The sequence below is a fragment of the Ovis canadensis genome, chromosome 19, assembly GCF_042477335.2.
Source record: "Ovis canadensis isolate MfBH-ARS-UI-01 breed Bighorn chromosome 19, ARS-UI_OviCan_v2, whole genome shotgun sequence".
Lineage (NCBI taxonomy): Eukaryota > Metazoa > Chordata > Mammalia > Artiodactyla > Bovidae > Ovis > Ovis canadensis.
In genome coordinates this window covers 30,136,616-30,163,842 of record NC_091263.1, presented here as the reverse complement: position 1 = coordinate 30,163,842, position 27,227 = coordinate 30,136,616, and the positions used below count along the sequence as shown (strand labels likewise).

The following is a 27,227-nucleotide window of genomic DNA, read 5'->3' as shown; positions in this document are numbered from 1 at the left end:
TTCCATGATCCAAAGGATGTTGGCAATTTGACCTCTGGTTCCTCTGCCTTTTCTAAATCCAGCTTGAACATCTGGAATTTCACAGTTCACGTATTGCTGAAGCCTGGCTTGGAGAATTTTGAGCATTACTTTGCTAGTGCGTGAGATGAGTGCAATTGTGTGGTAGTTTGAGCATTCTTTGGCATTGCCTTTCTTTGGGATTGGAATGAAAACTGACCTTTTCCAGTCCTGTGGCCACTGCTGAGTTTTCCAAATATGCTGGCATATTGAGTGCAGCACTTTCACAGCATTATCTTTTAGGATTTGAAATAGCTCAACTGGAATTCCATCACCTTCACTAGTTTTGTTCATAGTGATGCTTCCTAAGGCCCACCTGACTTCACATTCCAGGATGTCTGGCTCTAGGTGAGTGATCACACCATCATGATTATCTGGGTAATACCTAAGTACCTAAATACCCTAACAAAAACAGGAAGTTGAGGAGGTGCACTTAGCTTTTTGTATGGTTTAGTTCAAGGGAAGGAGGTGCAAATGAGATTCTGGTTGGGACTTGTTACATTTGAGAAACCAGTTGCAAACATTTGATACACAATTAGAAACATCACTAGAATACTGAAGAAGGCTTCATCCTAAGGAGTTGAGCCCTCCCTACAGACAGGATAGCTCAAGCAGTTGTGAGTAAAAAACACAATGAAAACATAGATGGAGACAGAATCTCAGAGAGTGAATGGGGGTAAAAAACAAAATTAACTACTGGTCTCAGGTAAGACAAAAAGCAAAATGTCATAAGAGAATGTCTGATAAAAGTCTCCAAAGAGAGTAGCTATCTTTAGTGTCACACACTAGAAAGGACCCAAGAAAGGTAAGTATTAAGAAAAATAGAAGTCCACTGGAATGTGACACTGAGGAGTTCTGTGATTTTTAATAAGTCAAGAGGTAAGGATTTGGAAAGGGGAGATGACAACAGAGAGGGGTCACTGATCTGAGAAGTCTTTTAAAAGATAGGAGAGTGGATTTCTCTATCTTATCTCCAAGGCAAAAAACCACAATCAAACTCTAATGAAAATCCAGTAGGGTAAACCCATTGGAAAGGAAGGGGGGAAAATCCCCTATTTATACTATTTGATGATTTCCATCATGTAAGTACAACCACCATGACTGATTTCAAGTTGCCAACTGCTGGCAAAATTCCTGAAATTTTAGCAATAACTCTAGACCACCACTGCAAATTGGCTAGTCTATGGTCTACTCTGCAACCAGGCAATTCCATGACAGCTTTCCTCTAAACCCAACTGATAATTAAACATTCTCCGAGACAAACCTTGCAGTAATTAACAGAAGTCTACCTAACTCTTGTTACATATTGCCTTTTCAACAGTACTGCAACTGAAAAGGATTAGATGTTGAAAACCAAATGGCTCCAAGGCATGCCCGTCTACACTAGGAATGAAAGGCTAAGAATCATATGATCCAAAAAGCCTTTGTGGCTTCTCAGCGTGGCTCAGTGGTAAAGAATCCATCTGCAAACCAGGATATGTGGGTTTGATCCCTGAGTCCGGAAGACCCCCTGGAGAAGGAAATGGCAACTCACTCTAGTATTCTTGCCTGGGAAATCCCATGGACAGAGGAACCTGGGGGGGGGGGGGGGGGTGGTGGCTACAGTTAAAAGGATTGCAAAGAGTTGGACATGATTTAGCAAGTGAAGAACAAAGAGCCTTCAAATGACAGTTGACCGTTTTATAATTGTTTCCTTTGTTAATACCATTGCCCCATCTAAACCTGAAACATCTTAAAAATAAGGAACTGGATTCAAAGACTTTTGTTTTCCCACAATCCACTTTGCTCTTGGGACAGCTGACTGCTGATTAACCAACAACAAAAAAAATTAAAGTGAGCTCTGTATCAATGCAGGACTAAATAACAAAGTATCAGTGAAGCAAAGGAAATAAGAACTAAACATCCTAGTAAACCCAATCCCAGTGGAGAAGCAAGCAGAGATGGGGGAAAGCTCCTTAGACTAAATCCAGATAGCGAGGGAGTTCCAATCTACTTCCACTACTCACTGGTGGAGTGCCAGCTGCAGTCCCAGCTGCAGTTGCACCCGAAAAATGGGTACAGTAATACCTAGCACATAGGCTACACCTTAAGGTTTAATATGAATACATTAGGGAGCATCCAGCATAAGCAGGTACTTGCTTAACAGAATTCACAAGGTCACACCAGCTTATATACTGGATACTGCTCAAGTGTATCATCAAGAGCACCAAAGAGGCCCACCTCTAACAAGGGCCTATGACTGGGCAGCTGCTAAGGATAGTTTATAGTCTATCTACAGGGACCTCCTGCTGTCAACCAAAACCGCAAATTCCTTTCCTGGGTGTGCCCTGGACTTGCAAGCCTCCCAACAACATGGCAGCGAAAGAGATCCCATAAAAGTAGTCTCAGAGCCAAAAATGTTGTGATGAACTAGATGGTGATAAGCTAACAGGTTCCTACTTGTGATGACATGACATTAGGCATCTTACCTCAACAAGTTAAGTTCATCAACAAACCAAAACAACAGACTTGTGAAGTGAAGTGAGTGACTCACAAAAACAAAGTCAAGGGAAGAACCTAGTTTCTAGTATTTCACAACTTTTCCCTTCTGTCATCTTTCCAAACACCCCATCTATCATGGGACTTTATATTACCCTCTGTCATTTAGGTTATGTTTCATAACGCAAATTTCTCCCAGCATCTGAAGTAGAACTGTTGTCAAAATATTAAACACATAGGGGGATTAGCATATAAGTTCATTTACTTTCCAATCTGAATGACTGGCCTTGAGAAATAAAACAATAATGTTCATAGCAATGTAATTTTTCCACGAATTAACTGCTCTTCATCTACTGCCAACTGCATGAAACTACAGATAGAAAACAATAAAATAAACAATATTTTTGTATATCAAAAAGTTTCCCATTAGAACCCTCCTAACTGTTGATGGGAATGTAAACTGGTGCAGCCACTATGGAAAACTGCATGGAGGTTCCTTAAAAAGAACGTATGATCCAGCAATCCCACTCCTGGGGATATATTTAGAAAAGATGAAAACTCTAATTTCAAAAGATGTATGCACCCCAATATTCACAGTAGCACTATTTATAAGTCCTAGAAGACAGGAAAGTAACCTAAATGTCCATCAACAGATGAATGAATAAAGAAAATGTGATGTATATATATACACACATACACACAAGGGAACACTGGCCTTAAAAAAAGAATGAAAAATCGTCATTTGCAGCAACATGGATGGACCTAGAGATTACCATACTAACGGAACAAAATCAGAGAAAGACAGGTATCACAGGATATCCCTTACATGTGGAATAAAAAAAATGATAAAAATGAACTTACTTACAAAACAGAAACAGACTCAAATATAGAATACGAATTTATGAATTCCAAAAGGGAAATGGGGGAGGGATAAATTAGGAGTTTAGGATTAACAGATACACACCACTATAAATATAACAGATAAACAAGAACCTACTGTATGGCACAGGGAACTATTTTCAATACCCTGTAATGACCTACAATGGAAAAGAATCTGAAAAGAACATATATTTTTTTTTCCTGCACTGAATCACTTTAATGTACACCTGAACACAATATAGCAAATCACTTGTACTCTAATAAATAATTTTTTTTAAAAAAAGCTTCCCACTAGACATCTTTCTCCCACTTTCATAAAAGTTTCTACATACGTGTCTTCTGAAAACCAAACACACACATTTCTTCAGTAACACCAGAACATTTGGAAGCAAAGGAAGATCGCTGTTTGAGAGATCATTGAGTGAACTTGTTATCCATATCGTGTTAACTTTCTTTCTGTAAACTATCGGGTAAATTACACATTTTCTGAAAACTCCACCAGCCCCTTTCCCCCACTCTGCGTTCCGCCTCCCCCCGACAGCCCCTTCCGACCCGCGGCTTCTGGGGTGAACCTGGACTCTCGGTCCACCACTGCTCCGAGGAAGCGCCGCCCCTTCCTCAGGCTCCGGAGACACCCGGCCGGACAGCACTTTCGCCCTCACTCCCGGCTGCACCGAGCGCAGCGCTTAACTGAGGTCGGAAGCCGTGCTCGGAAGCGGACAGTGACTCGGCCGTTTCCCGTGACTCGAGTCAAGTGCAGCGACGCCGCTCAGCGCCCGTGGGTCCAGCTGCGGCAGGGCTGGGGTCCGCAGCCGTCTCTGCCGCAAAACTGCCCTCAGCAGGGCTGGGTGCCCAGCCACTCCCGCGGCCGCCCGGCGGAGCCGCTCACACGACCCCGCGGGACCCGTCGGCGTGGGGGTCAAGCGGCCTCCTGGCGCAGCCGGGTTCACATTCAGACCCCAAGGGCGCCCGCTGAGGGCAGAGCGGGGCCAGAAGCTTCTCTTCCGCGCGCCGAGCGGATTCGCGCCGGGGCGGGACAACCGAACGACCGGGCAGGTTAGAGCCCTTAGCACTGCCCGCGCGCCCGAGCCAGACGCAGCTCCCGCTGCACTGACCTCTCGCTCGGGTCGGCCGAGTCCACCTCCTCCTCCTCTGCCGCCATGGCTGCCGCGCCACTGTCAGACACTGCCTCCTAGCCGGCTGACAGGCCGACTGGGACACTAGGGGCCGCGGCGGCCTTAAGGCCGCCGCCCGCGCATGCGTCGCCCGCCCACTCGCAGGACAGGATGGCGCGGCAGTGCGCGTGCGCGTGCCGGGCCATGCCGCCCCACCCACCAGCCACGCCAGCGTCATCCTGTCTGACGCGCTCTGCTCGGAGCGCTAGGCGGGACCATCCACCTGCAGGAAACCGGCGAGACTCGTCCAGCAGCGTTAGGCGGTAACCAGCTTCAATAATGACCGTATTAATGCATCATCCGCTGATATTGAGTGTCAGGTGCTGGGCACTGGACTAGTACCTAGCAGTACCTTGGGGACTGAGGCGCGACTTGCTCAGAAAGAGCCCGGCTAGCATTCAGTAAATGTTGCATTCTCGAATGGAAATGCTTTGGTGGAGGAGCTGAGTGGCCTTCGGCCGGCCCTTCCCCGCAGATGGGTGGCCAGAGGGAGAGGACACTGACCTTATAGTCACTCGATATTCACTGATAATGCGGGACACTACTCCAGACCCTGGAGTTACAGCAGTGACCAATACCAGCAGCCCCTGTCCATCCCCGCTCTCTGTACACAAGAGAGGGGTGAGAAGAGTCAGTGTTTAGATACCTAAAGGTTCTTGAGGGGACATCACTAATGTAAATATCAAAATTTCTTGACCTGTTTTCACGTCTTTTAGCTATCAGATAGTGCCTGCATTTGTATTGCTATCGCTGCCTACTGTTCATTCTTTCCTATTTACCATTGGCCCACTATGTGCCCACTCTATGCTTTGTTGTTCAGTCACTCAGTGGTGTCTCAGCCTTTGGGACCCCTTGGACTGCAGCACACCAGGCTTCCCTGTCCTTACCTATCTCCCGGAGTTTGCTCAGACTCATGTCCATTGAGTCCATGATGCCATCCAACCACTCTCTTCTAGGCACTAAGAAACAATGGATTGAAATAAGACTCCCGCTTTATGGAACCTACTCTAGTATAGTGGGCTTCCCAGGTGGCCGTAGTGGTAAAGAACCCACCTGCCAATGCAGGAGACCCAGGAGACACAGGTTTGATCCCTGAGTCAGGAGGATCCTCTGGTGGAGGAGATGCCAACCACCCCACTATTCTTGCAGGGAGAATCCCATGGACAGGGGAGCCTGGCGGGCTACAGTCCATAGAATGACAAAGAGCAGGACCTGACTGAAGCAACTTAGCATGCCTTGTGCACACACTGTAATATAGTACCCTTTATTTTAGATGAGGTTCCTCACTTTCCTTCCCCGATTCTACTCTCTCTGTAGCCTCTTTCTCTCTCCTCTGAGCCCCCCAACCCAGAGAGTGTCTGGCACTCATCTGGTACTCAGATTCTCAGCCTTGTCTAGTTGTTGTGGCTTTTTAATGGACATTATTGGATATACTTCCAACTACACTGGGAGTTCCTTGAGGATAGGGATGGTGTCCTCTGTGATGGAGGGGAGAAAAAGCAACTTACTGTCTTTTCAGTTCAGTTCAGTTCAGTTGCTCAGTCATGTCCAACTCTTTGTGACCCCATGAATTGCAGCACACCAGGCCTCCCTGTCCATCACCAACTCCCGGAATTCACTCAAACTCACGTCCATCGAGTTGGTGATGCCATCCAGCCATCTCATCCTCTGTCGTCCCTTTCTCCTCCTGCCCCCAATCCCTCCCAGCATCAGAGTCTTTTCAAATGAGTCAACTCTTTGCATGAGGTGGCCAAAGTACTGGAGTTTCAGCTTTAGCATCATTCCTTCCAAAGAACACCCAGGACCAATCTCCTTTAGAGTGTACTATCTTTTGGGGCATATCAATAACTGATAAGTATTTTTATTATATCTGATCCAATTCGTAACTACAGTAGGGAAAAGAAGAACATATAAAAGCCCTGTCCCAGGAATTCAGCGTGTTACTAGAGACTTGCAGTGTGTTTGCAAAAACTGACTCTCTAACATCTCCATCTATCAGACCATATCTATACTGAGGACATCTCTTTCTGTAAGGGCCAGACTGGTTATTGAGGACTCTACTGCATGGAGTACAGTTCCAGTCCCTTGGTACTGAGTTCAGTATCAAAACCTAAAAATATGAAAGCAAGTCCTGCAGCACCTTCAGAAAGTTGAACTGGCGAGTATGCACCCATAAGACTTTATGGACCTGAAGCCCGCTCTCATAGATGCCTATGGCTGCTGCACAGTAAAAAAAAATTAAATCACCATTGATCCAATACTTAAATCTATTCATCAACTGATACAGCAGTGCATAGAGCTGTGGGATTTCGTGATGTTTCCCCACTCTGGGGGTAGCTCCACCCAGGCTTCACCTTGCTCCTGCTGGTGATGGAGCAATCCATGACCATGGCAACACATATAAGCTGGAATTAGCCATCTACCTGGCCTCTGGGTGCTGCTTGCAGTGGAGGAACCCTGCTGCTCCATTTTTAATTCGACACCACCCCAGAGTTCCTGGACTATGTTTTCTTGGGAGGCACAAAATCTGTTGATGTATCTATAGCTGGACAGTCCTTCCTACACCAACCTCAGTCACTGCTTGGGCCAGAACTTCTCCATCATTGCCTCCCTGTACTTTGGTGGTGATCTGAGAGCACACCCCACAAGAGTTCCAGGCCAACCTGTTGCCCTATTTCCAAATCCACTTCTTTCTGGTGACCTTCTCACCAGTTACTTTAACTAAGCAGATATTATGTTGGGAGAGCCCTTCATGGATCATAGCCTTGTCATGGCGAAGGAGCTTCCATAGCTCAATGAGACTATAAGCCATGCCATGCAGGGCCACTGAAGATGAACAAGTCACAGTGAAGAGTTCTGATGAAACGTGGTCCACTGGAGGAGGGAATGGCAAACCATTCCAGTTTTCTTTCCACGAGAACCCCATGAACAGTATGAAAAGGCAAAAAGATACAACACCAGAACATGAGCACCCCCCACCTCAGGTCAGAAGGTTCCAGTATGCTACTGGGGAAGAGCAATGGGCAATTGCTAATAGCTCCAGAAAGAATGGGGAGTCTGGGCCAAAGAGGAAATGATGCTCAGTTGTGGATATTTGTGGTGGTGAAAGTAAAGTCTGATGCTATAGGAAAAATATTGCATAGGAACCTGGAATGTTAGGTCCATGAATCTAGGTAAGTTGGATGTGGTTAAGCTGGAGATGGAGAAGGCAATGGCACCCCACTCCAGTACTCTTGCCTGGAAAATCCCATGGTGGGAGGAGCCTGGTAGGCTGCAGTCCATGAGGTCGCTAAGAGTCGGACACGACTGAGCGACTTCACTTTCACTTTTCACTTTTCACTTTCATGCATTGGAGAAGGAGATGGCAACCCACTCCAGTATTCTTGCCTGGAGAATCCCAGGGATGGGGGAACCTGGTTGGCTGCCGTCTATGGGGTCGCACAGAGTCAGACATGACTGAAGCAGCTTAGCAGCAGTAGCAGCAAGCTGGAGATGGCAAGAATGAACATTGACGTTTTAGAAATCAGTGAACTAAAATGAACAAGAGTATGCAAATTTAATTCAGATGACCATTATGTCTACTGCTGTGGGCAAAAATCCCTTAGAAGAAATGGAGTAGCCCTCACAGTCAACAAGAGTCTGAAATGCAATACTTAAGTGCAATCTCAAAAACAACAGAATGACCTTGATTTGCTTCCAAGGCAAATCATTCAACATCACAGTAATCCAAGTCTATGCCACTAATGCTGAAGAAGCTGAAGTTGACCAGTTCGACGACGACTTACAAGACCTTCTAGAACTGACACCAAAAAAAAGATGTCCTTTTCATCTTAGAAGATTGGAATGCAAAAGTAGGAAGTAAGGAGATACCTGGAGTAACAGGCAAATTTGGCCTTAGAGTACAAAATAAAGCGTGCAGAGGTTACCAGAGATTTGTCAAGAGAACATACTGGTCATAGCAAACACCGTCTTCCAACAACACTAGAGACAACTCCACACATGGACCTCACCAGATGGTCAATACCAAAATCAGATTGTTTATATTCTTTGCTACTGAAGATGAAGAAACGCTATAGAGTCAGCAAAAACAAGACCTGGAGCTGACGGTAGTTCAGATCATGAGCTCCTTATTGCAAAATTCAGACTTATATTGAAGAAAGTGGGGAAAAGTGCTCGGCCATTCAGAGATGACCTAAATCAAATCCCTTGTGATTATACAGTGAAAATGAAGGATAGATTTAAGGGATTAGATCTGGCTTCCCTGGTAGCTCAGGAGCTTCCCTGGTAGCTGAGCTGGTAAAGAATCTGCCTGCAATTCAGGAGTCCCCAGTTTGATTCCTGGATTGGGAATATCTGCTAGAGAAGGGATAGGCTACCCACTCCAGTATCTGGGGATTCCCTGGTGGTTCAGACGGTAAAGAATCTGTCTGCAATGTAGGAGACCTGGGTTCGATCCCTGAGTTGGGAAGATCCCCTGGAGAAGGGAATGGTTGCCCACCCCATTATTCTGACCTGGAGAATTCCATGGACAGGAGGAGGAGCCAGGCAGGCTCCTGGGGGTCACAAAGGGTTGGACATGACTGAGCAACTTTCACACTTTCAGATCTGTTAGATAGAGTACCTGAAGAACTATAAATAGAGGTTTGTAACGTTGCACAGAAGGTGGTGACCAAAACCATCCCAAAGGAAAAAAAAAAAAAAGGAAGACAGCAAAGTGCTTATCTGAGGAGGCTATACAAACAGCTGAGAAAAGAAGAGAAGTGAAAGGCAAGGTAGAAAGGGAAAGATATACCTAACTGAATGCAGAGTTCCAAAAAATAGCAAGGAGGGATGAGAAAGCTTTCTTAAGTGAACAATGCAAAAAAAAAAAAAAAATAGAGGAAAACAATATAATGGGGAAGACTAGAAATCCCTTCAAGAAAATTGAAGCTATTGAGGGAACATTTCATAAAAGGATGGGCACAATAAAGGACAGAAATGGGAGGGACCTAACAGAAGCAGAAGAGATTTTAAAAAGGTCAGGAATATACAGAAGAACTATACAAAAAAGTCTTAATAACCTGGATTAACCACGATGGTGTGGTCACTCACCTAGAGCCTGACATCCTGGAGTGTGAAGTCAAGTGGGCCTTAGGAAGTGTTACTACAAACAAAGTTAGTGGAGGTTATAGAATTCCAGCTGAGCCATTTCAAATCCTAAAAGATGATGCTGTTAAAGTACTGTGCTCAGTATGTCAGCAAATTTATACAACTCAGCAGTGGCTACAGGATTGGGAAAAGATCAATTTTCATTCCAGTGTTTAAGAAGGGCAGTGCTAAAGAACGTTCAAACTGCTGTACAATCATACTCATTTCTCATGCTAGCAAGATTATGCTTAGTATTCTTCAAACTAGGCTTTAGCAGTACATGGACTGAGCAGAACAAGCTGGGTTTAGAAAAGTCAGAGGAACCAGAGGTGAAATTGCCAGCGTTCATCAGATCATAAAGGAAACAAGGGAATTCCAGGAAAACATCTCCTTCACTGACTACGCTAAAGCCCCTGACTGTGTGGATCACTACAAAGAGATGGGAATACCAGACCACCTTACCTGTCTCCTGAGAAACCTGTATGCAGGTCAAGAAGCAGCAGTTAGAACCGGACATGGAACAACCGACTGGTTCAAAATTGGGAAAGGAGTATGTCAAGGCTGTATATTGTCACCCTGCTTATTTAACTTACATGCAGAGTACATCATGCAAAATACCAGGCATTTCAAATGAGTCACAAGCTGGAATCAAGATTGCCAGGAGAAATATCAACAACCCCAGATATGCAGATGACCCCATTCTAAAGCAGAAAGCAAAGAGAAACTAAAAAACTTCTTGGTGAGAGTGAAAGAAGAAAGTGAAAAAAGCTGGCTTAAAACTCAACATTCAAAACACTAAGCTCATGGCATCTGGTCCCATCACTTCATGGCAAAAAGATGGGGAAAAGTGGAAGCAGTGACAGATTTTTATTTTCTTGGGTTCCAAAATCGCTGTGGATGGTAACTGCAGCCATGAAATTAAAAGACATTTGTTCCTTGGAAGGAAAGGCTATGACAAACCTTGACAGCATATTTAAAAGCAGAAATATCACACTATCAACAAAAGTCCGTTTAGTCAAAGCTGTGGTTTTTCCAGTAGTCATGTGCACATGTGAGTGTTGGACCATAAAGAAGGCTGAGCCCTGAAAAATTAATGCTTTTGAATTGTGGTGCTGGAGAAGACTTTTGAAAGTGCCTTGGACTACAAGGAGATCAGACCAGCTGATCCTAAAGCAGATTAATCCTGAATATTCGTTGGAAGGACTGATGCTGAAGCTCCAATACTTTGGCTACCTGATGCGAAGAGCCGACTCACTGGAAAAGACCCTGATTCTGGGAAAGATTGAGGGCAGGAGAAGTGGGCAACAGAGGATAAGATGGTTGGATAGTATCATCAACTCAATGGACATGAGTTTGAGGAGAGGGAAGCCTGGTGTGTTGCAGTCCTTGGGGTCACAAACAGATTTTTATTTTCTGACTTAGCGACTGAACAACAAAGAACATGCCTGCCAATGCAGGAGCTATAAGAGACGCGGGTTTGATCCCTGAGTCAGGAAGATCCCCTGTTGGAGGGCATGGCAATCCACTCCAGTATTCTTGCCTGAAGAATCCCATGGACAGAGGAGCCTGGCAGGCTATACAGTCCATAGGGTTGCAAAGAGTTGGACACAACTGAAGTGACTACATACACACAAACACACGCACGTGCACATGAGAAAGGCCAGCCTCACCCACCCCCAATTACATAAATGGAATCATACCATGTGTAACCTTTTGAGGTTAACTTTTTTTCTCTCAGAATAACTCCCTGGACAATTCTTATGATAATTCATAATTGTCATTGAATGAATATAATAGTTCACTCCTTTTTATAGCTGAGTAGTTTTCCATGGTTGGATGCACCAGTTTGTTTAATCAGCCACGTATTAAAAGGCATCTGGGTTGTTTTCTCTCTCTCTCTCTCTCTTTTTTTTTTTTTTGGATATTATCATACAAATAAAGCTGCCATAGACATTTGTGTGCAGATGTTTGCGGAAACCTAAATTTTCATTTTTGTGGAATAAATGCCCAGGAGTGTAATTGCTGGTCACATGACAGTTGCATATTTCTTTTTTCTTTTATTTTTAAGATGCTGCCAACTGTTTTCCAGATTAGATGTACCATTTTCTTTTCCCAGCAGCAAAATGTAATTATTTTAATTTCTCCATAACCTCACCAATATTTGGTGTTCTATTCTCTTTGGTTTTAGCTATCCTGGTTGACCAGTAATGATGTCCCATTGTGGTTTTCATTTGCATTTCCTTGATAACTAGTGATTTTGAGCATCTTTTCACATGCTTATTCATACACATATGTATATTCTTTTTAATGAAATGTCTATTCATTTGTATCTTTTGCCCATTTTAGCTTAACTTTTGAGAATTTTTAATATTCTCTAGCTGTTAATCCATTGTCAGATATGTGGTTTGCAAATATGTTCTCCTACATGCAGCTTGTCTTCTTATCCTTTTCATGTGGGCTTTTGTAGAGAAAACATTTTTTTAATTTAATGAAATCCAATGTATTGATTTGTTTTATGGCTTATCCTTTTGGTGTTGTGTAAGTATTATTTGCCTAACCTATGGTCTTTAAGATTTTCTCCCTTGTCTTTTTCTAAAAGACGGTTTAGTCATGTTTCATTTAAGTCCATGATCCATTTTGAGTTAATATTTGTATAAAGTGAGAAGTTTGGGTGAATGGTTTTTGCGTTTGTTGCCTATGGATATCCAGTTGTCCCAGCACCACTTGTTGAAATTACCAGTGGTTTTTTTTTTTTAACCATGGTTTTTAATGTATTACTTGGTAGTCTCTTTTTTTCCTTTAACTATTTTTTTCTTTTTTAAATTGAAGTATAGTTACAATATTGTGTTAGTTTCTGGTGAACAGAATATATATTCTTTTTCATATTCTTTTCCATATCATTTATTACAGGATATTGAATAGAGTTCCCTGTGCTTTACAGCTAGACCTTGTTGGTTATCTATTTTTTATATATAGTAGTTTCTTTTTGTTGATCCCAGCTCCTAATTTGTTCCTTATGCACCCCTTCCCCTGTTAGTAACCATAAATTTGTTTTCTTTGTGAAACTGTTTCTGATTTGTAAATAAGTTCACTTTAGATTCCACATATACGTGAACTACTTGCTAATACTACCTACTTATACTAGGTACCCTGTCATGCTCTTTATAAAGGCTATCTGCTGTGTGAATGATGATAGGTATTTTTCAGGGTTAAGAGATTTGTAGTGGTGCCCATGGAGATGTGCTGCTCAAACCCCTCTTCATGGAGGGACTTCCTACCCCAGCTGCTGTGAGAGTTTCAGCGGGACAGCTCCGAGCTTACTGTCCTTTCTGGGAGTGCATCAGCTACAGTGAGCTGCCTCATCAAAGGCATGTCCTTCTCAGGAAGACTCACAGCTAATGAAGACTGGAGGTAGAGATATTAAAGGAACAACCATTTGCATCCAAAGTGGAGCAATTCTGCTGAGTCATTTCTGCTCCAGAACTCCCTGTGGCTGAGGCTGTCGAGCTCGTGTCACGGCTCAAGCTTCTCCCTCCACCCAATCCCACTTTCTCCCCTCCTTCCCACCAGTGTGATCTTGAGGGCACACCCTGAACATTCAACTCTGTCTCAGAGACTGCTTCCTGCAGGTTCCAAACTGTGACACTTGTTTTCATTCTTATTTACTGATAAGCACGGCATTTGGCTTAGGTCCTGAGAATGGCAAAAAGGTTATAACTTGATGGTCTTCACACCACTGTTACAGGAATCCATCACAACAGGAAAATTTTAATCAGAACATCTACTCTCACAACACACCACTGCCAAAGAGAAAGTGAGCTGAGCAGCAGGGAAAGGACAGATGTGAGGGGTAAGAGTAGCCCAGGGACACACAAAGAGAAAGATCACAAGCGAGACACAGTGAGAGTTGTGCGATGCTGTCCACTCCTCTGTCACCATGGCTTGTAGTGGTTCCAACGCCAGAAAGACAGATGTGTGGATGAATATCCAGACAGACAGCAAGGCCAGTTCTACCCCAGAAACATATGATCCAGAGTCAGAGAGGTGCAACCATTGAAGTAATCCCATGCTGTACCAGCTCCTCTTCTAAGGTCTTTCTAATAAATGCATGACTTCTTAGGAAACCCAAACTTGGATAGAGAAGGAAGTCATAGAGGTGATGGTCTAATTTCAATCTCAAATGCCATTGCAGTTGGAGGCAGGAAACAGAGGAAAGAAGAAGCCAGAGGGGCTAGCACTCAGTTTGCAGTCATGTCTCTTGGCCCCAGAAGATTTGAAGTCAGAATGATTTGGGGAGAGAATTTTCATCATATCCCTTTTCTCCACCTTCCTCTTCATTTAATTACAATAGAGGAGTCCTAGATTTTCCTTTTCAGTAGAATCAGTGTTTTTAAAAAGGATTTTTCTCACCCTGTTTCACATCTTTTACCTTTTATTCTGGCTGGGTTTTTTCTGGTCAATTCGTGCTGAAATAATAGGCATTCTCATAAACCAGGAAAAATGTTGCCCTCCAAATTGTTGACATTGAAAATGTCAGTTGCCTTTCTGTCTTTGAACTTCCAAGAGCAAAACTCATCTATGTAGTCATTATGCCACTGAACATTTGTAACAGGCTGGTTTATATAGTAGCAGAAAGAAGGTGTTCATACCCATAATTCCCTCTGACATTTATGTTGCCTGTTCATTTACCGCCCTTACCATTTTGAAAATGCATCCTTCAGTTTAACACAGTTTATTGAATATCCATTCCGTTTAGTCTGCACTTGTGGCAGAAAACAAACAGCAATTGGTGTCTTGGCTCTATTACATTTTCTGACAAGTGGGAAATATCTGTTTGTGATGCAATAAATACTTGGTTCTAAGTAATTCAGGAAATTGGCTTATTTAGCTTTCACTCTGCAGGGATGCACAGAGGGAGCAATTTTCACCCATCATTGATTCCACACTGAAATATGTTATGATTGTGTATGCCCACAGCTGGAGGAACTTAGTGGTGATGTAAGTGAGCTAGCAGTTCATGAAAATGCTGTTCCGAATCAGTGCAAAACTAGCAATGATCTTACTGCTCACCTTTGTTGCTGGAGCTGGTTCTTATTGGTTCATGAGTGTCTACTATTCAAATATTCAAGAATTTTGTGAGATGGATGGAACCTTGTGAGACTTTGAAATTGAGAGTATTTACACCCCAGAAATTGGCCATCACTTCATATCAGGGCTCTTTTTTTTGAAGAGCTTCTCACTATCTATGCTATCTTAGTGGAGGAGAATTACAAAGCAGATGGCAAGCCAGAAAATTAAGGTTTCACATGGAAGAGAGAAAGAGCACAAGTCAGCTAGAAATTTTCAAAGCAGTGGATGACAAGGGTATTTACAATTTTCTGTAAAGGTACACAGGCATAGCTTAGCACATTTAAGCATTGAAAAGACAGAGACCTGGCTATTAAATAAATCAAGTACAGTGATGATTTATGAAAGTGTCTCAAACAAGGCTTGTTTTCTTTTAAGTTGAATTACACAGCAGATTGCAATGATGATCCCAAAGTGAACACAACTACATAAGCACAATCCAGATTATTAAGCAAATTTTCTAGGAGAAAACGGGACATGCTGATAGAGATTAATGGAGTGGACAATCCAGAAAGGCGCATAGCAGTAGAGGTGGCTTGGAGCTTCACAACACATCGAACAAGAATTTAACCTAGACGTTACAACCTGCTCCAGGCTTTTATTTTAAAAGATGCTGCAAATCAGTTTAGGAAGACTTTTTTTTTTTTTAGCTGTGCTGATGAATATACGTTTAAAAGCTAAATTTAGGGCTTTTCTCCTTTGAAGTTTGAAAGTGTTGCTTAGCTACTTTCCGCTGTTTTTTTGTGTCGTCTCTAATTTAATATAACTTCTTCAGCTGCAGATGAGGAAAATGGGCTGTTATTAATCTTCCAAGTTCAGTAGCACATGCAATGTGTATATTGCCATTTGCTACTTTATTATTTATTTATTTGGCTGTGCTGGGTCTTAGTTGCATCATATGGGTTTTTTCTTTTTTTTTTTTTGGTTACGCCATGCAAACTCAGTTGCAGCATGTGGAATCTAGTTCCCTGACCACGGATCAAACCTGGGCCCCCTGCATTGGGAGTATTAGCCACTGGACCTCCAGGGAAGTCCCTGTCTGCTATGTGAGTATTTATTAATAGCATTATTAATGAGTCAGTCTCCCCAAACTGTACATTTAAACTATCATTTATGTACATTTGTGCCTTATTTTCTTGAGAGGAGGTTGTATGTAAATAAAATGGATCATTTTAGTGATGACACATGTCTATATGAGATTGAATCTGGCATTTTTTTGTGATCAAAATTTGTTTTCTCAGTGTAATCAAAATTTGTTTGTTCACTGTAATCAAGCCTTTCAGACAAAATTACACAGCAGCATGAGATTATGCTAAAGGATTTCCCAAAATAATTAAACTCTCAACAGTAAATCCATTTTATAAACCTAGTTTTCCTTCCTTGAGTCTAGCAGACCTTCCTGTTCATCACCTCTGAATCTGGTCATGGAGCCGTTGGAGGAACATCAGAGTCCTAGCTAGTGGCTGCAGTTAGTTGTATTTTCATTAGTTTGCTTACCATTGTTCCCTGGGGTTGGTCCTATCTCACCTGAACTATGACAATTACTTGAGAAGAGAAATTTGTCTTCTACTTCATTTATAAATCCCAGAAATACTTAGAACTCTATTGTAGTCTGTATACTATGGGGACCAAATAAACCCTTTTCATTGACTGAGTTACAGCCAGGTTTAAGTAACACTTGCAAGGAATTAAAAATGCTGCCTGGTTAAGCTAATTAATCTTTCCATCATTCTTTTCATTTTTTGTAAATTTATTTATTTGGCTGCATTGGGTCTTAGTTGTGGCAGGATCTTCACTGAGTCATGAGGGGTCTTTCCTTGCAGTTCATGGATTCTCTAGTTGCAGTGTGCAGGCTCGGTAGTTACAGCGCATAGGCTTAGTTGCTCCGAGACATGTAGAATCTTAGTTCCCCGACCAGGAATCAAACCCTGTCCCCTGCATTGAAAGATGGATTCTTAACCACTAGACCACCAGGGAAGTCCCCTCCATCACTCTTCACAGCTCATATAATTTCCATCATGCAAAAGGGAAATCAAGGAATAGAGAAGTTCCATTGCTTACTAACAAGTATACAGAGAGATGGTAAAAGTCGCTCAGTCATATCTTTCTCCCTGTACTCCATGGACTGTAGTCCACCAGGCTCCTCTGTCCAGAATAAAAAGGACTTTTCTCTGTCTCCTTGTATCATATATGTCCTAGCATAGTGGTGGCTGTCCCAAGAGGAAGATAAAAGGCTGTCCCACTCCCTTCCCAGCCTCCACTGCTAAGGCACTCTTTTGGAGTTCTGTTTCCAGCAGTGGTAACAGATCTGCATCTATTAAAGGGCAGTTGAAAGGTGCTAGCAATGGCGGCTTTATCTATGAACCTGACAAGACTAGTTTTGTTGGCCTTCTTAGTGGGAAGCAGTAACCACTGGGATACCAGCCAAGGATACACTCTAGAGCCATAATGCAACTGTCACCAGTCAGAGCCCTCTGTTCTTATTGCCAATCGGCCCATCCAAGTAATGGTGTAACTAGTCAATTAGAACAACTGAGACCTCAGCTGTCAATTACATTTGTAAATCAGTTATACACTTGGGTCATTTAATTATAAGAATGGCGAATCCACTGTTTTTGCCCAGTTTCACTTCTGAGAATTGGAACAGATGGATTATTTTTCACCCTAATTGGAAACTTGGAAATCAAGTTGATCCGGTCATATAAATATTATGTAAAAAATACCAGCAGAATCTGCTCAAAATGTTAGGCTCTTACCCATAAGTGTCCCAACCTATTAGAAGATTAGGAATGATCTCCAGATTTAGGCCATAGAATTTCATTTAAAGGACTTCCCTGGTGGTCCAGTGGTTAAGAGTCTGCCTACCAGTGAAGGAGACATGGTTCGATTCCTGGTGTGGGAAGATTCCACATGCCATGGGGCAACTAAGCCCATGAACTGCAACTGCTGAAGCCTGTTTGCGCTCTAGAGCCTGTGCTCCACAATGAGAGAAGCCGCTGCGATGAGAAGCCCGCACACCACAATTAGAGAGTAGCCCCTGCTCACCACAGCTAGAGAAAGCCCACACACAGCGTCCAAGACCCAGTGTGAAGGGAAGGGAAGTGAAAGTCGCTCAGTCATGTCTGACACTTTGCAACCCCATGGACTATACAGTCCATGGAATTCTCTAGGCCAGAATACTGGAGTGGGTAGCCTTTCCCTTCTCCAGGGGATTTTCCCAACTCAGGGATTGAACCCAGGTCTCCCGCATTGCAGGCAAATTCTTTCCCAGCTGAGCCACAGACCCAGCATAGTCAAAAATAAATAAGTAAATAATTTTCAAAAAAATTTTAAAAACTAAAACCTTGCTTAATGATAAAGGATAAGATTGATATCTATGATAGATAAAGATGTGTATAAATATAGGCACTGTTTTTTTTTTCTCCTCATGTGTGTCTTGTCAGCATAACATTATCTCTTTTTTTGGTTGAAAATGAAAGAAGAGAGCAATTATCTCTAGACAAAATATATAGAATCCTGGTTGCATTCCAACAGAAGATAGAATTTTGGTCTCTCATATTCATTTTTAACCATTTTAACAACTTACAGAAAAAGAGATTGCCAAATTAACAGTTCAGTCCTCCAAATCCAGGATGAGTTGTTTCATTCTTTTAACTGCAATTCCTAATCTTTTCTTAAGTTTTTAACTGTCACTACAATTAAGCCTGTATTCAAGTGGAAGACTTCTATTTCTCTTGGGAGAAAGAAAACAGAGACATTAAGTACTTCTTTTTGTATTATGCTTAGCACTCAAAATACAGGTTTGATTCCTCAGCTGATGTTTGCACTTTGAAGAGCATACAAATCAGAATTTGAAATAAAAACCCTGAAGCTATGATAGAAAGATAGTACTATTTTAAATGAACATGTTCTTTAACATGTAAATGACTCAAATTAGGTTGTGATATTTTGGTCATCTATGTATGATCTTGCTTCTTTGGAGTTATTATTAATAGATTAAAACTGTTCTGAAAACAAAACCAAAACTCAGTAAATAACACTGAAAGTGCATGCTAAAAAGTCTTTATCAGTGTATCATTAAACATCCTCAAGTTGGGAAATGTAAAAGTTAATGAATGTTTCAGATAGCAGTCCATTCTCTATTTTGCTTACAATGAGCACATTTCCCACCTTTACTCATAATGATTTGAATAATGTAATCGTCCATAAACCAGTTGCTCCAATTCTCATGGGGGTAATTCTCAGATATATATATATATATATATATATATATATATATATATATATATATATATATGGGGTTACCTCATAGCTCAGTTGGTAAAGAATCTGCCTGTAATGCAAGAGACCCCACTTCGGTTCCTGAGTCAGGAAGATCCACTGGAGATGGAATAGGCTGTATTCTGGCCTGGAGAATTCCATGGACTTTACATACAGTCCATGGAGTCGACTGAGTGACTTTCACTTTCACTTTCACAGTATATATACAAAGAAATCCATCATCTTGCCTGCACTGAATGACTTTGCTAAGGCTGCCTCTAGTTCTTGTAACATCTCTGTGCTAGTTTAGAAGAAAAGCCCCATCCTTTCTCAAGACACTTTTTGCTTCCCTCTTCAAACAAATGTAATAAATTACAAATCTACAATATCTGCCTTGTGAATCTGCCCCTCAAAGACTGCTATAGAACATGCGCTGCACAACTGAGCACAACGGCTCTTCTAGAGGGAGGAATTTTTCTGAATGTATTTCTTTTTTGTAATTTTATTTATGTATTTTCGTCTGTACTGGTTTTCGTTGCTGCACAGGCTTCTCTCGTTGCAGAGAGTGGCGGCTACTCTCCAGTTGCAGTGGGCAGGCTTGTCATCGCCGTGGCTTTTCTTGTGGAGCACAGGCTCTAGGGTGTGCAGGCTCAGTAGTTTCTGCTTCCAGGGCCTGGAGTGTGGGCTCAGTAGTTGTGGCTCATGGGCTTAGTTGCCCTGCGGTGTGTGGGATCTTCCCGGATCAGGGATCAAACCCATCTCTTCTGCGTTAGCAGGTGATTTCTTTACCACTGAGCCGTCAGGGAAGTCCTCAAGGAGGAATTTTGTAAAGCTTTGCAGCATGTCTTTATGGCATAAGCTTGTTTTTGTTTTGTCTTGTTTTTTTTTTTTTTTAATGTCATCCTGCGTAAGTTTTCTCCTCTGCAAGATAATGAATTCTGTGAAACTGAGGACAGTTTGGGACACATCGTCGATATTTATTATTTGTAGGTTGGGTTGGATAGAACTGAATACCGTCATTTGAAAAACATGAATAGTCTTTTTATCCTAAACTTTGTCCAAATTTCGCATCCATTATTTCACCTAATTTTACTCTTCTTCGAAAATATCACATTTACTGCCAAACAGCTTTTATATGAGAAGCAGAATATTAGTTGAAAGGAACAGACTTGCTGGCACATCCGAGACGAGGAATAAATGATGAGCGCTTATTATTCACTTCATCAGAAGGTGCTCCCTGAAGGAAAATACTATTGTGTTTCTTGTGAAAGGAAATTAACACAGGTATTTGTTATTATAAATAAAACTTCCACAAGTGATTTGGAGGCTGTTGACTTCTTTCAGAGATAGTGAATTATTCATTTCTTACGTTAATGTTAATATATACAACCTAATGCGCACAACTTTATCAGACAAGAAATAAAAGATGCTGAATTAACACAAAGTTGGAACACAGTTGGCTTAAGTTAATTATTTAGAGCTAAGAAGAAATACTCAAGTCAACCTAAAACCTAGAAAATCATGATCCAGTACTTTAATTCTTGCATGTGTACTTTCCCTAAACCCTCCCTCTAATCCCTACCCAGAAATTCTTTGATGACAGTCTTGCTGTTTTTTTTGTCTTGCTGTTTATTGAAGTTCTTTTTTTTTTTTTCTGCAAAAGAATTTCTGATTGCATTTTTCCTGAAATTCTTTATGGTATATCTCCCTAGAGTTCAAGTTACTGCAGTTGGTTATTGTTGTGTTTTTTTTTTTAATTTTTACTTTTTGACCATGCCACGTGCCGCATGGAATCTTAGTTTCCCAGTCAGGGATGAACCCAGGCGCCATGCAGTGGAATTGCAGAGTCTTAACCACTGGACCACCAGAGGAGGCCCTGGTATTTTTTTAAGTTTGATTTCCTGTTGCTTCTTTTTCTAACCACCCCAAAAGGACACCAGGCGATATCCTTGATGATTTTGCTCTGTAAATCAGTGGTTCTCCTCAATGATCAAGCAGTTCCCTTTCTACTACTTGTTGTATTTCAATCTTGCCCCATTATGTCCTCTTACCTGGGTGCAGAACGTTCCAAACACCTCTGCCTCCCACCCAGATTCTATTGTACTTGGTGATTTCTCCATTCTCACTGCTCAACTCCACTACTCTTGTGAAATTCTCTATCCTCTTGTGGAGGTATGTGTGGCAGTCACAGGATGATACGTATGTATGTGAGTGAGAAGGACCTTGTCAGATTATGTATGTGGACACTGCTAACAGGAATCGTGACACTCCAAGTGGAGAGGATGAGGGACTAGTCCTATAGACAGACCTAGTGCTGGATACTTTACCATAGGGTATGCAGTCTTCTTTTTTTTCTAACAGATTTATTGATATATAATATACATGCCATAAAGTTCACCCTTTGAAAGTGTCTGGTTCAATGCTTTGGGGTATATTTACAGTGTTATAAGCATATCACTGGTGTTTAATTTCAGGACATTTTCATCTGAGCATTTTCATGTTCAGAAGGAAACATTAGCATCTCTTTCTCCCACCAGCCTTAGGCAACCACTAATTTTAATTTACTATCTCTGAAATCACCAAGTACAATAGAATCTGGGTGGGAGGCAGAGGTGTTTGGAACGTTCTGCACCCAGGTAAGAGGACACGATGGGGCAAGATTGGAATACAACAAGTAGTGGAAAGGAAACTGCTTGAACATTGAGGAGAACCACTGATTTACAGATGTGCCTGTTCTGGATATTTCATACAAGTGTTATCATACAATATTTGGCCTTTTATAACTGACTTCTTTAATTTAGCATTTGTCTTTGTTATCATATAACAACACTTAGTTCCTTTTTATGGCCAAGTGATATTCTGTTGTATGAACATACCACATATTATTTACCCATTTGTCAGTTGATGGACATATGATTTATTTATGGTTTTTGGTTATTATGAATAATGCTGCTATGAACATTTATGTACCCATTTTTGTGTGGACAATCAGTTCTCTTGGGTATATACCAAGGAGTAGGTTTTCTGGATCATGTAGTAACTTCATATTGAACATTTTGAAGAATAGCAAAAACATTTTCCAAAGCAGGAACAGCATTTTACATTCCCACCAGCAATATATGAGGATTCCAGTTTCTCCACATCCTGTTATTGTCCTTTTTTTTTTTTTTTAAAGCCGCATGGCACAGCATCACAGCATGCCAGATCCTAATTCCCCAACTGGGGATTGAACCGATGGCCCCTTCAGTGGAAGCATGAAGTCTTAACCACTGGACCACCAGGGAAGTCCCTTGTCATCCTTTTTGATTAAAGCTACCCTACTGGATGTGAAATAGTATCTCATCATGGTACTGATTAGCCTTTTCCACCTGGAAAGCACCAACTCCTTGGAAAAGACCCTGATGCTGGGAAGGATTGAAGGCAAAAGGAGAAGAGGGCAACAGAGGGTGAAATAGTTAGACAGCATCACTGACTCAATAGACATGAATTTGAGCAGACTCTGGGAGATAGTGAAGGACAGGAAAGCCTGGCTTGCTGCAGTCCATGGGGTCTCAAAGAGTCAGAAAACTTAGTGACTGAACAACAAGTGCTACTGATTTTCAGCATCTTTCTTGTGCCTGTTAGCTCTTTATATATCTCTTGTGAAGAAATCACTGTTCAAGTCCTTTGTCTATTTTTTAATGGTTGTGCTAGGTCTTCATTGCTGCACTCAGGCTTTCTCTAGCTGCAGCAAGCATGGGCTACTTTCTAGTTGAGATGCGTGGACTTCTCTTTACTGTGGCTTCTCTTGTAGTGAAGCACAGGTTCTGGACACACAGGTTCAGTAGTTGTGGTGCGCAGGCTTAGTTGCTCCAAGGCACGTGGAATCTTCTCAGAGCAGGGATCAAACCTGTGTCCCCTGCATTGGCAGGTGGATTCTTAACTACTGGCCCACCCAGGAAGTCATTTGTCTGTTTTTACGTTCTTCTTTTTTTGTCTTTGTCTTTTTTTCTTTTTTTGTCTGTTTTTAAATTATTTGTCTTCTTTATATTGTGAGTTGCAAGAGTTCTTCATAAATTCTGGATGTAAGCCTCTTATCAGATAAATTTCTTGCAAATACTTTCTCCCATTCTGAGTGAGAGTTTCAATGATGGTATCATTTATCCCAAAAACTTTAAAAATTGTTATGAACATCTGTTTTTTTCTTTGATTGTTTGTGCTTTTGGTATCATATTTAAGAAACCATTACCTAACCCAAGATCATGACATTTTAATCCTGTGTTTCCTTCTAAGTGTTTTATGATTTTACCCTTCCATTCATGTCTTTGATACATTTTTAGTTAATTTTTAAAGTATGGTATGAAGTAGGGGTCCAACTTCATTCTTTTGCATGTAGATATCTAGTGGTCCTTACATCATTTGTTGAAAAAACTATTTTTCCCCATTAGCTCCTTTGCCAAAAATTAATTGACCATAAATGTAGGGGTATAGCCTTAGACTCATCCCTGTTCCATTGCTTTGTCTATCCTTATGTCAGTATCATGATGTCTTGATTACTGTAGCTTTTTAGTATATTTGAAATGTGGATGTGTAAATAAAATAAGTTTGTTCTTTTGCAAGATAGTTCTGACTCTCCAGGATTCCTTGCATTTCCATATGAATTTTAAGATCAGTTGTCAAATGCTGTGGAAAAAGGCAGCTGGAATTCTGACAGACATCGTTCATATCTATGATCACTTCAAGGAGTAAAATGTGAAATGAGATGTATTTCCATTTAGTTAGGGCTTCTTTAATTTTTCTCAATGATATTTTGTGACTTTTAGAGTCTATCTATTAAACTTCTTTTGTAAAATTAATGCCTAAGTATTTTATTTTTTTATTAAGCTGTATACAAAGTTGTATACAAAGCTGTATACAAACTTGGAGAAGGCAATGGCATCCCACTCCAGTACTCTTGCCTGGAAAATCCCATGGATGGAGGAGCCTGGGAGGCTGCAGTCCATGGGGTCGCTAAGAGTCGGACACAACTGAGCTACTTCACTTTGACTTTTCACTTTCATGCTTTGGAGAAGGAAATGGCAACCCACTCCAGTATTCTTGCCTAGAGAATCCCAGGGACAGGGGAGCCTGGTGGGCTGCCATCTGTGGGGTCGCACAGAGTCGGACATGACTGAAGCGACTTAGCAGCAGCATACAAAGTTGTGATTTTAATTTCCTTTTCAGATTGTTCATTGATAGCATATAGATATACAATTGATTTCTGTATATTGATCTTATATCCTGTGACCTTGTTCCCTCCTAACTAGTAAAAGTCTTATATTAATTCTGATAGTTTTACTATGAATTCTTTAAGATGTTCAATGTATAAGGTCATGTCATCTGTGAATAGAGATAGTCTTAATTCTTCCATTTCAAAGTTGATGTCTTTTATTTCCTTCTCTTGCCTAATTGCCCCTGGTTAGAAATTCTAATACGGTATTGAGTAGAAGTGGCGAGAGTAGACTTTCTTGTCTTATTCCTGATCTAAGAGTGAAATCACCCAGTGTTTCACCATCAGTGTGATAGTAGCTGTGAGTGTTTCTTAGATGTCCTTTATAAAGATAAGGAAATCCTTTTGTATTTTTAATTTGGGAAGTGTTTTTGTTCATAAAGGATGTTGGCTTTTGCCAAATGCTTTTTCTGCATCCATTGAAATAGTCATGTGGAATTTTCCTTAAATCTATTAATATTATGTGTATGTATATATATATTTTATGTAGGTATGTATATTTTACAGGTTAAACCACCTTTATAATCCTGAGATAAATTGTACTTCCTTGTAGTATATATTCCCTTTAATATGTTGCTGCATTTGGCTTATTTGTAAGGGATTTCTATGCTGGGAAAGATTGAAAGCAGGAGAAGGGGACAACAGAAGATGAGATAGTTGGATGGCATCCCCGACTCAATGGACATGAGTTTGAGCAGTCTCTGGGAGATGGTGAAGGACAGGGAAGCCTGGCGTGCTGTAGTCCATGGGGTCGCAAAGAGCTGGACACGCCTGAGCCAACTGAATGGCAGCAACACATTTATAAGGGAGGTAGGTCTGGCGTCTTTTGTGATGCCTCTGTCTGCTTCTGGTATCCTGGTAATATTGGTCTTATATGTTTAGTTAAGAATTGTTGTTCTTCATAGTTTTGAAGGAATTTGTAAAGGATTGGCGCCAAAACTTCTTTCAAAGTTACACAGAATTTGACAGTGAAGCTATCTGGACATGGGAATTTTTTTAAAATTACTAAATCAGTCTCTTTACTTCTTACTGATACAGGTGTTTAATGTCTTCTTGAGTTAGTTTTTGTCTTTCTAGTAATTTGTACATTTTATCTAGGCTTTCTAATTTGTTGTCATGTAATTGCTCTTAGTATTTCAATATTCTTTTTCATTTCTGAAAGGCTAATAGTGCTTATCCCTCTTTCATTCTTGGTATTAGTACTTTGTATTTTCTCTCTTTTTCTTATATAGGCCAGGTAATGGTTTGTCAATTCAATTGATCTTTCCAGAGAGCCAATTTTTTGTTTCTTTGATATTCTCCATCATTTTTCTATTATCTGTTTTATTTGTTTCCACTCCAGTATTTATTTTTTCCTTCCATTTGATTTTTGTTTGGGTCGCTCTTATTTTTAAAAATTTCTTAAGGTGGAAAATTAGGTTGCTGATATAAACTGTTACTTCTTCAATACAGACAATTACAACTGTAAAATGCTTTATTCTATATGTTTTACTATTTCATGTTTCATTTTCATTCATGTTATTTTCTCATTTTCCTTATGATTTCTTTTCTTTTACCTATAGTTATTTAGGAGTGTGTTGCTTAATTTCCACATATTTGAGACTTTGCCAGATTTTCTTTTTTATTGTTGACTTCTATTTTTATTACAATGTTGTCGCAGAACACTCTTTGTATGTTTTAAGTTATTTTAGATGTACTGAGGCTTGTTTTATGACCTGGCATAGAGTAAATCTTGGAGAATGTTACATGTGCACTTGAGAATAATGTGTATTCTGCTGTTGCTGGGTGGAGTATTCTGTAGTATCTGTTAGGTCCCTTTGATTTATAGTGCTATTCAAGTTTTCTGTTTCCTTGTTTATCTTCTCTCTGATTTTTCTGTTTATTATCGAAAGCGGGACATTGAAGTCTCTGAACTGTTGAATTTTCCCCCTTCAATTTTGTGTTTGGTGGCTCTCTTATTAGCTCCATACATGTTTGTACGTGGTGTGTCTTCCAGAAGAACTGAATCCTTTATCATTGTAAAAATGTCCTTCTTTTGCACTAGTAATGATTTGAGACTTAAAACCTATTTCTTCTGATATCAGTATAGCCATTTCAGCTCTCCTTTTGGTATTGTTGACGTGCTATGTGTTTTTCCATCTTTTTACTTTCCACCTATTTATGTCTTTCAATTTAGTTGGATCCTATTTGTATGCCAGTTTATGCCTTTTGAGTGGGATGTGTATTCCCTTTGTGTTCCATACAATTCCAAAATGTATTCCAGTGTATTCCATTGATATGATAGGAATTGCATCTGTCACTAATTTTTTTTTCTTCTGCATGTCTGATGTCCTTTTTGTTCCCCTGTTACGTCATTACTGTCTTCTTTTGTATTAAATAAACATTTATAATGTATTGTTTTAATTCCCTATTTATTTTACTGTATTTTGGTGCCATTTCTCCCATAGATTGCCTGGGAATTAAAATTAATGTTGTAACTTAAAACTATCTAGTTTGGATTAATACCAATTTAATTTTAATAGTATACAAAATTACAATATAACTCCAACTAAATGTTGAACAAAACTCCAGCATGGCTCCATTCTCTGCTCCCTCCATTGTCTATTATTGTCAGATAAATTACATCTTTATACATTATAAGCACACCAGTTCAGTTCAGTTCAGTCGCTCAGTCATGTCCCACTCTTTGCGAGACAGGGAGCACACCAGGCCTCCCTGTCCATCACCAGCTCCCGGAGTTCACAGAAACTCATATCCATCGAGTCGGTGATGCCATCCAGCCATCTCATCTTCTGTCGTCCCCTTTTCCTCCTGCCCCCAATCCGATCCAGCATCAGGGCCTTTTCCAATGAGTCAACTCTTCGCATGAGGTGGCC

At 41.0% G+C, this 27,227-nt stretch overlaps 1 protein-coding gene across 1 annotated transcript in view; it reads right to left on the bottom strand.

Annotated features, from left to right (window-relative positions):
• ABHD5 (abhydrolase domain containing 5, lysophosphatidic acid acyltransferase) overlaps window positions 1-4,743 on the bottom strand; it is a 38,782-nt gene extending 34,039 nt beyond the window's left edge. Inside the window, exon 1 of the mRNA XM_069560790.1 lies at window positions 4,530-4,743. Coding sequence (XP_069416891.1) covers window positions 4,530-4,576 — 47 coding nt within the window. The 5' untranslated portion in view covers window positions 4,577-4,743. The remainder of the gene's footprint in view (window positions 1-4,529) is intronic.
• Window positions 4,744-27,227: the final 22,484 nt, after the last annotated feature.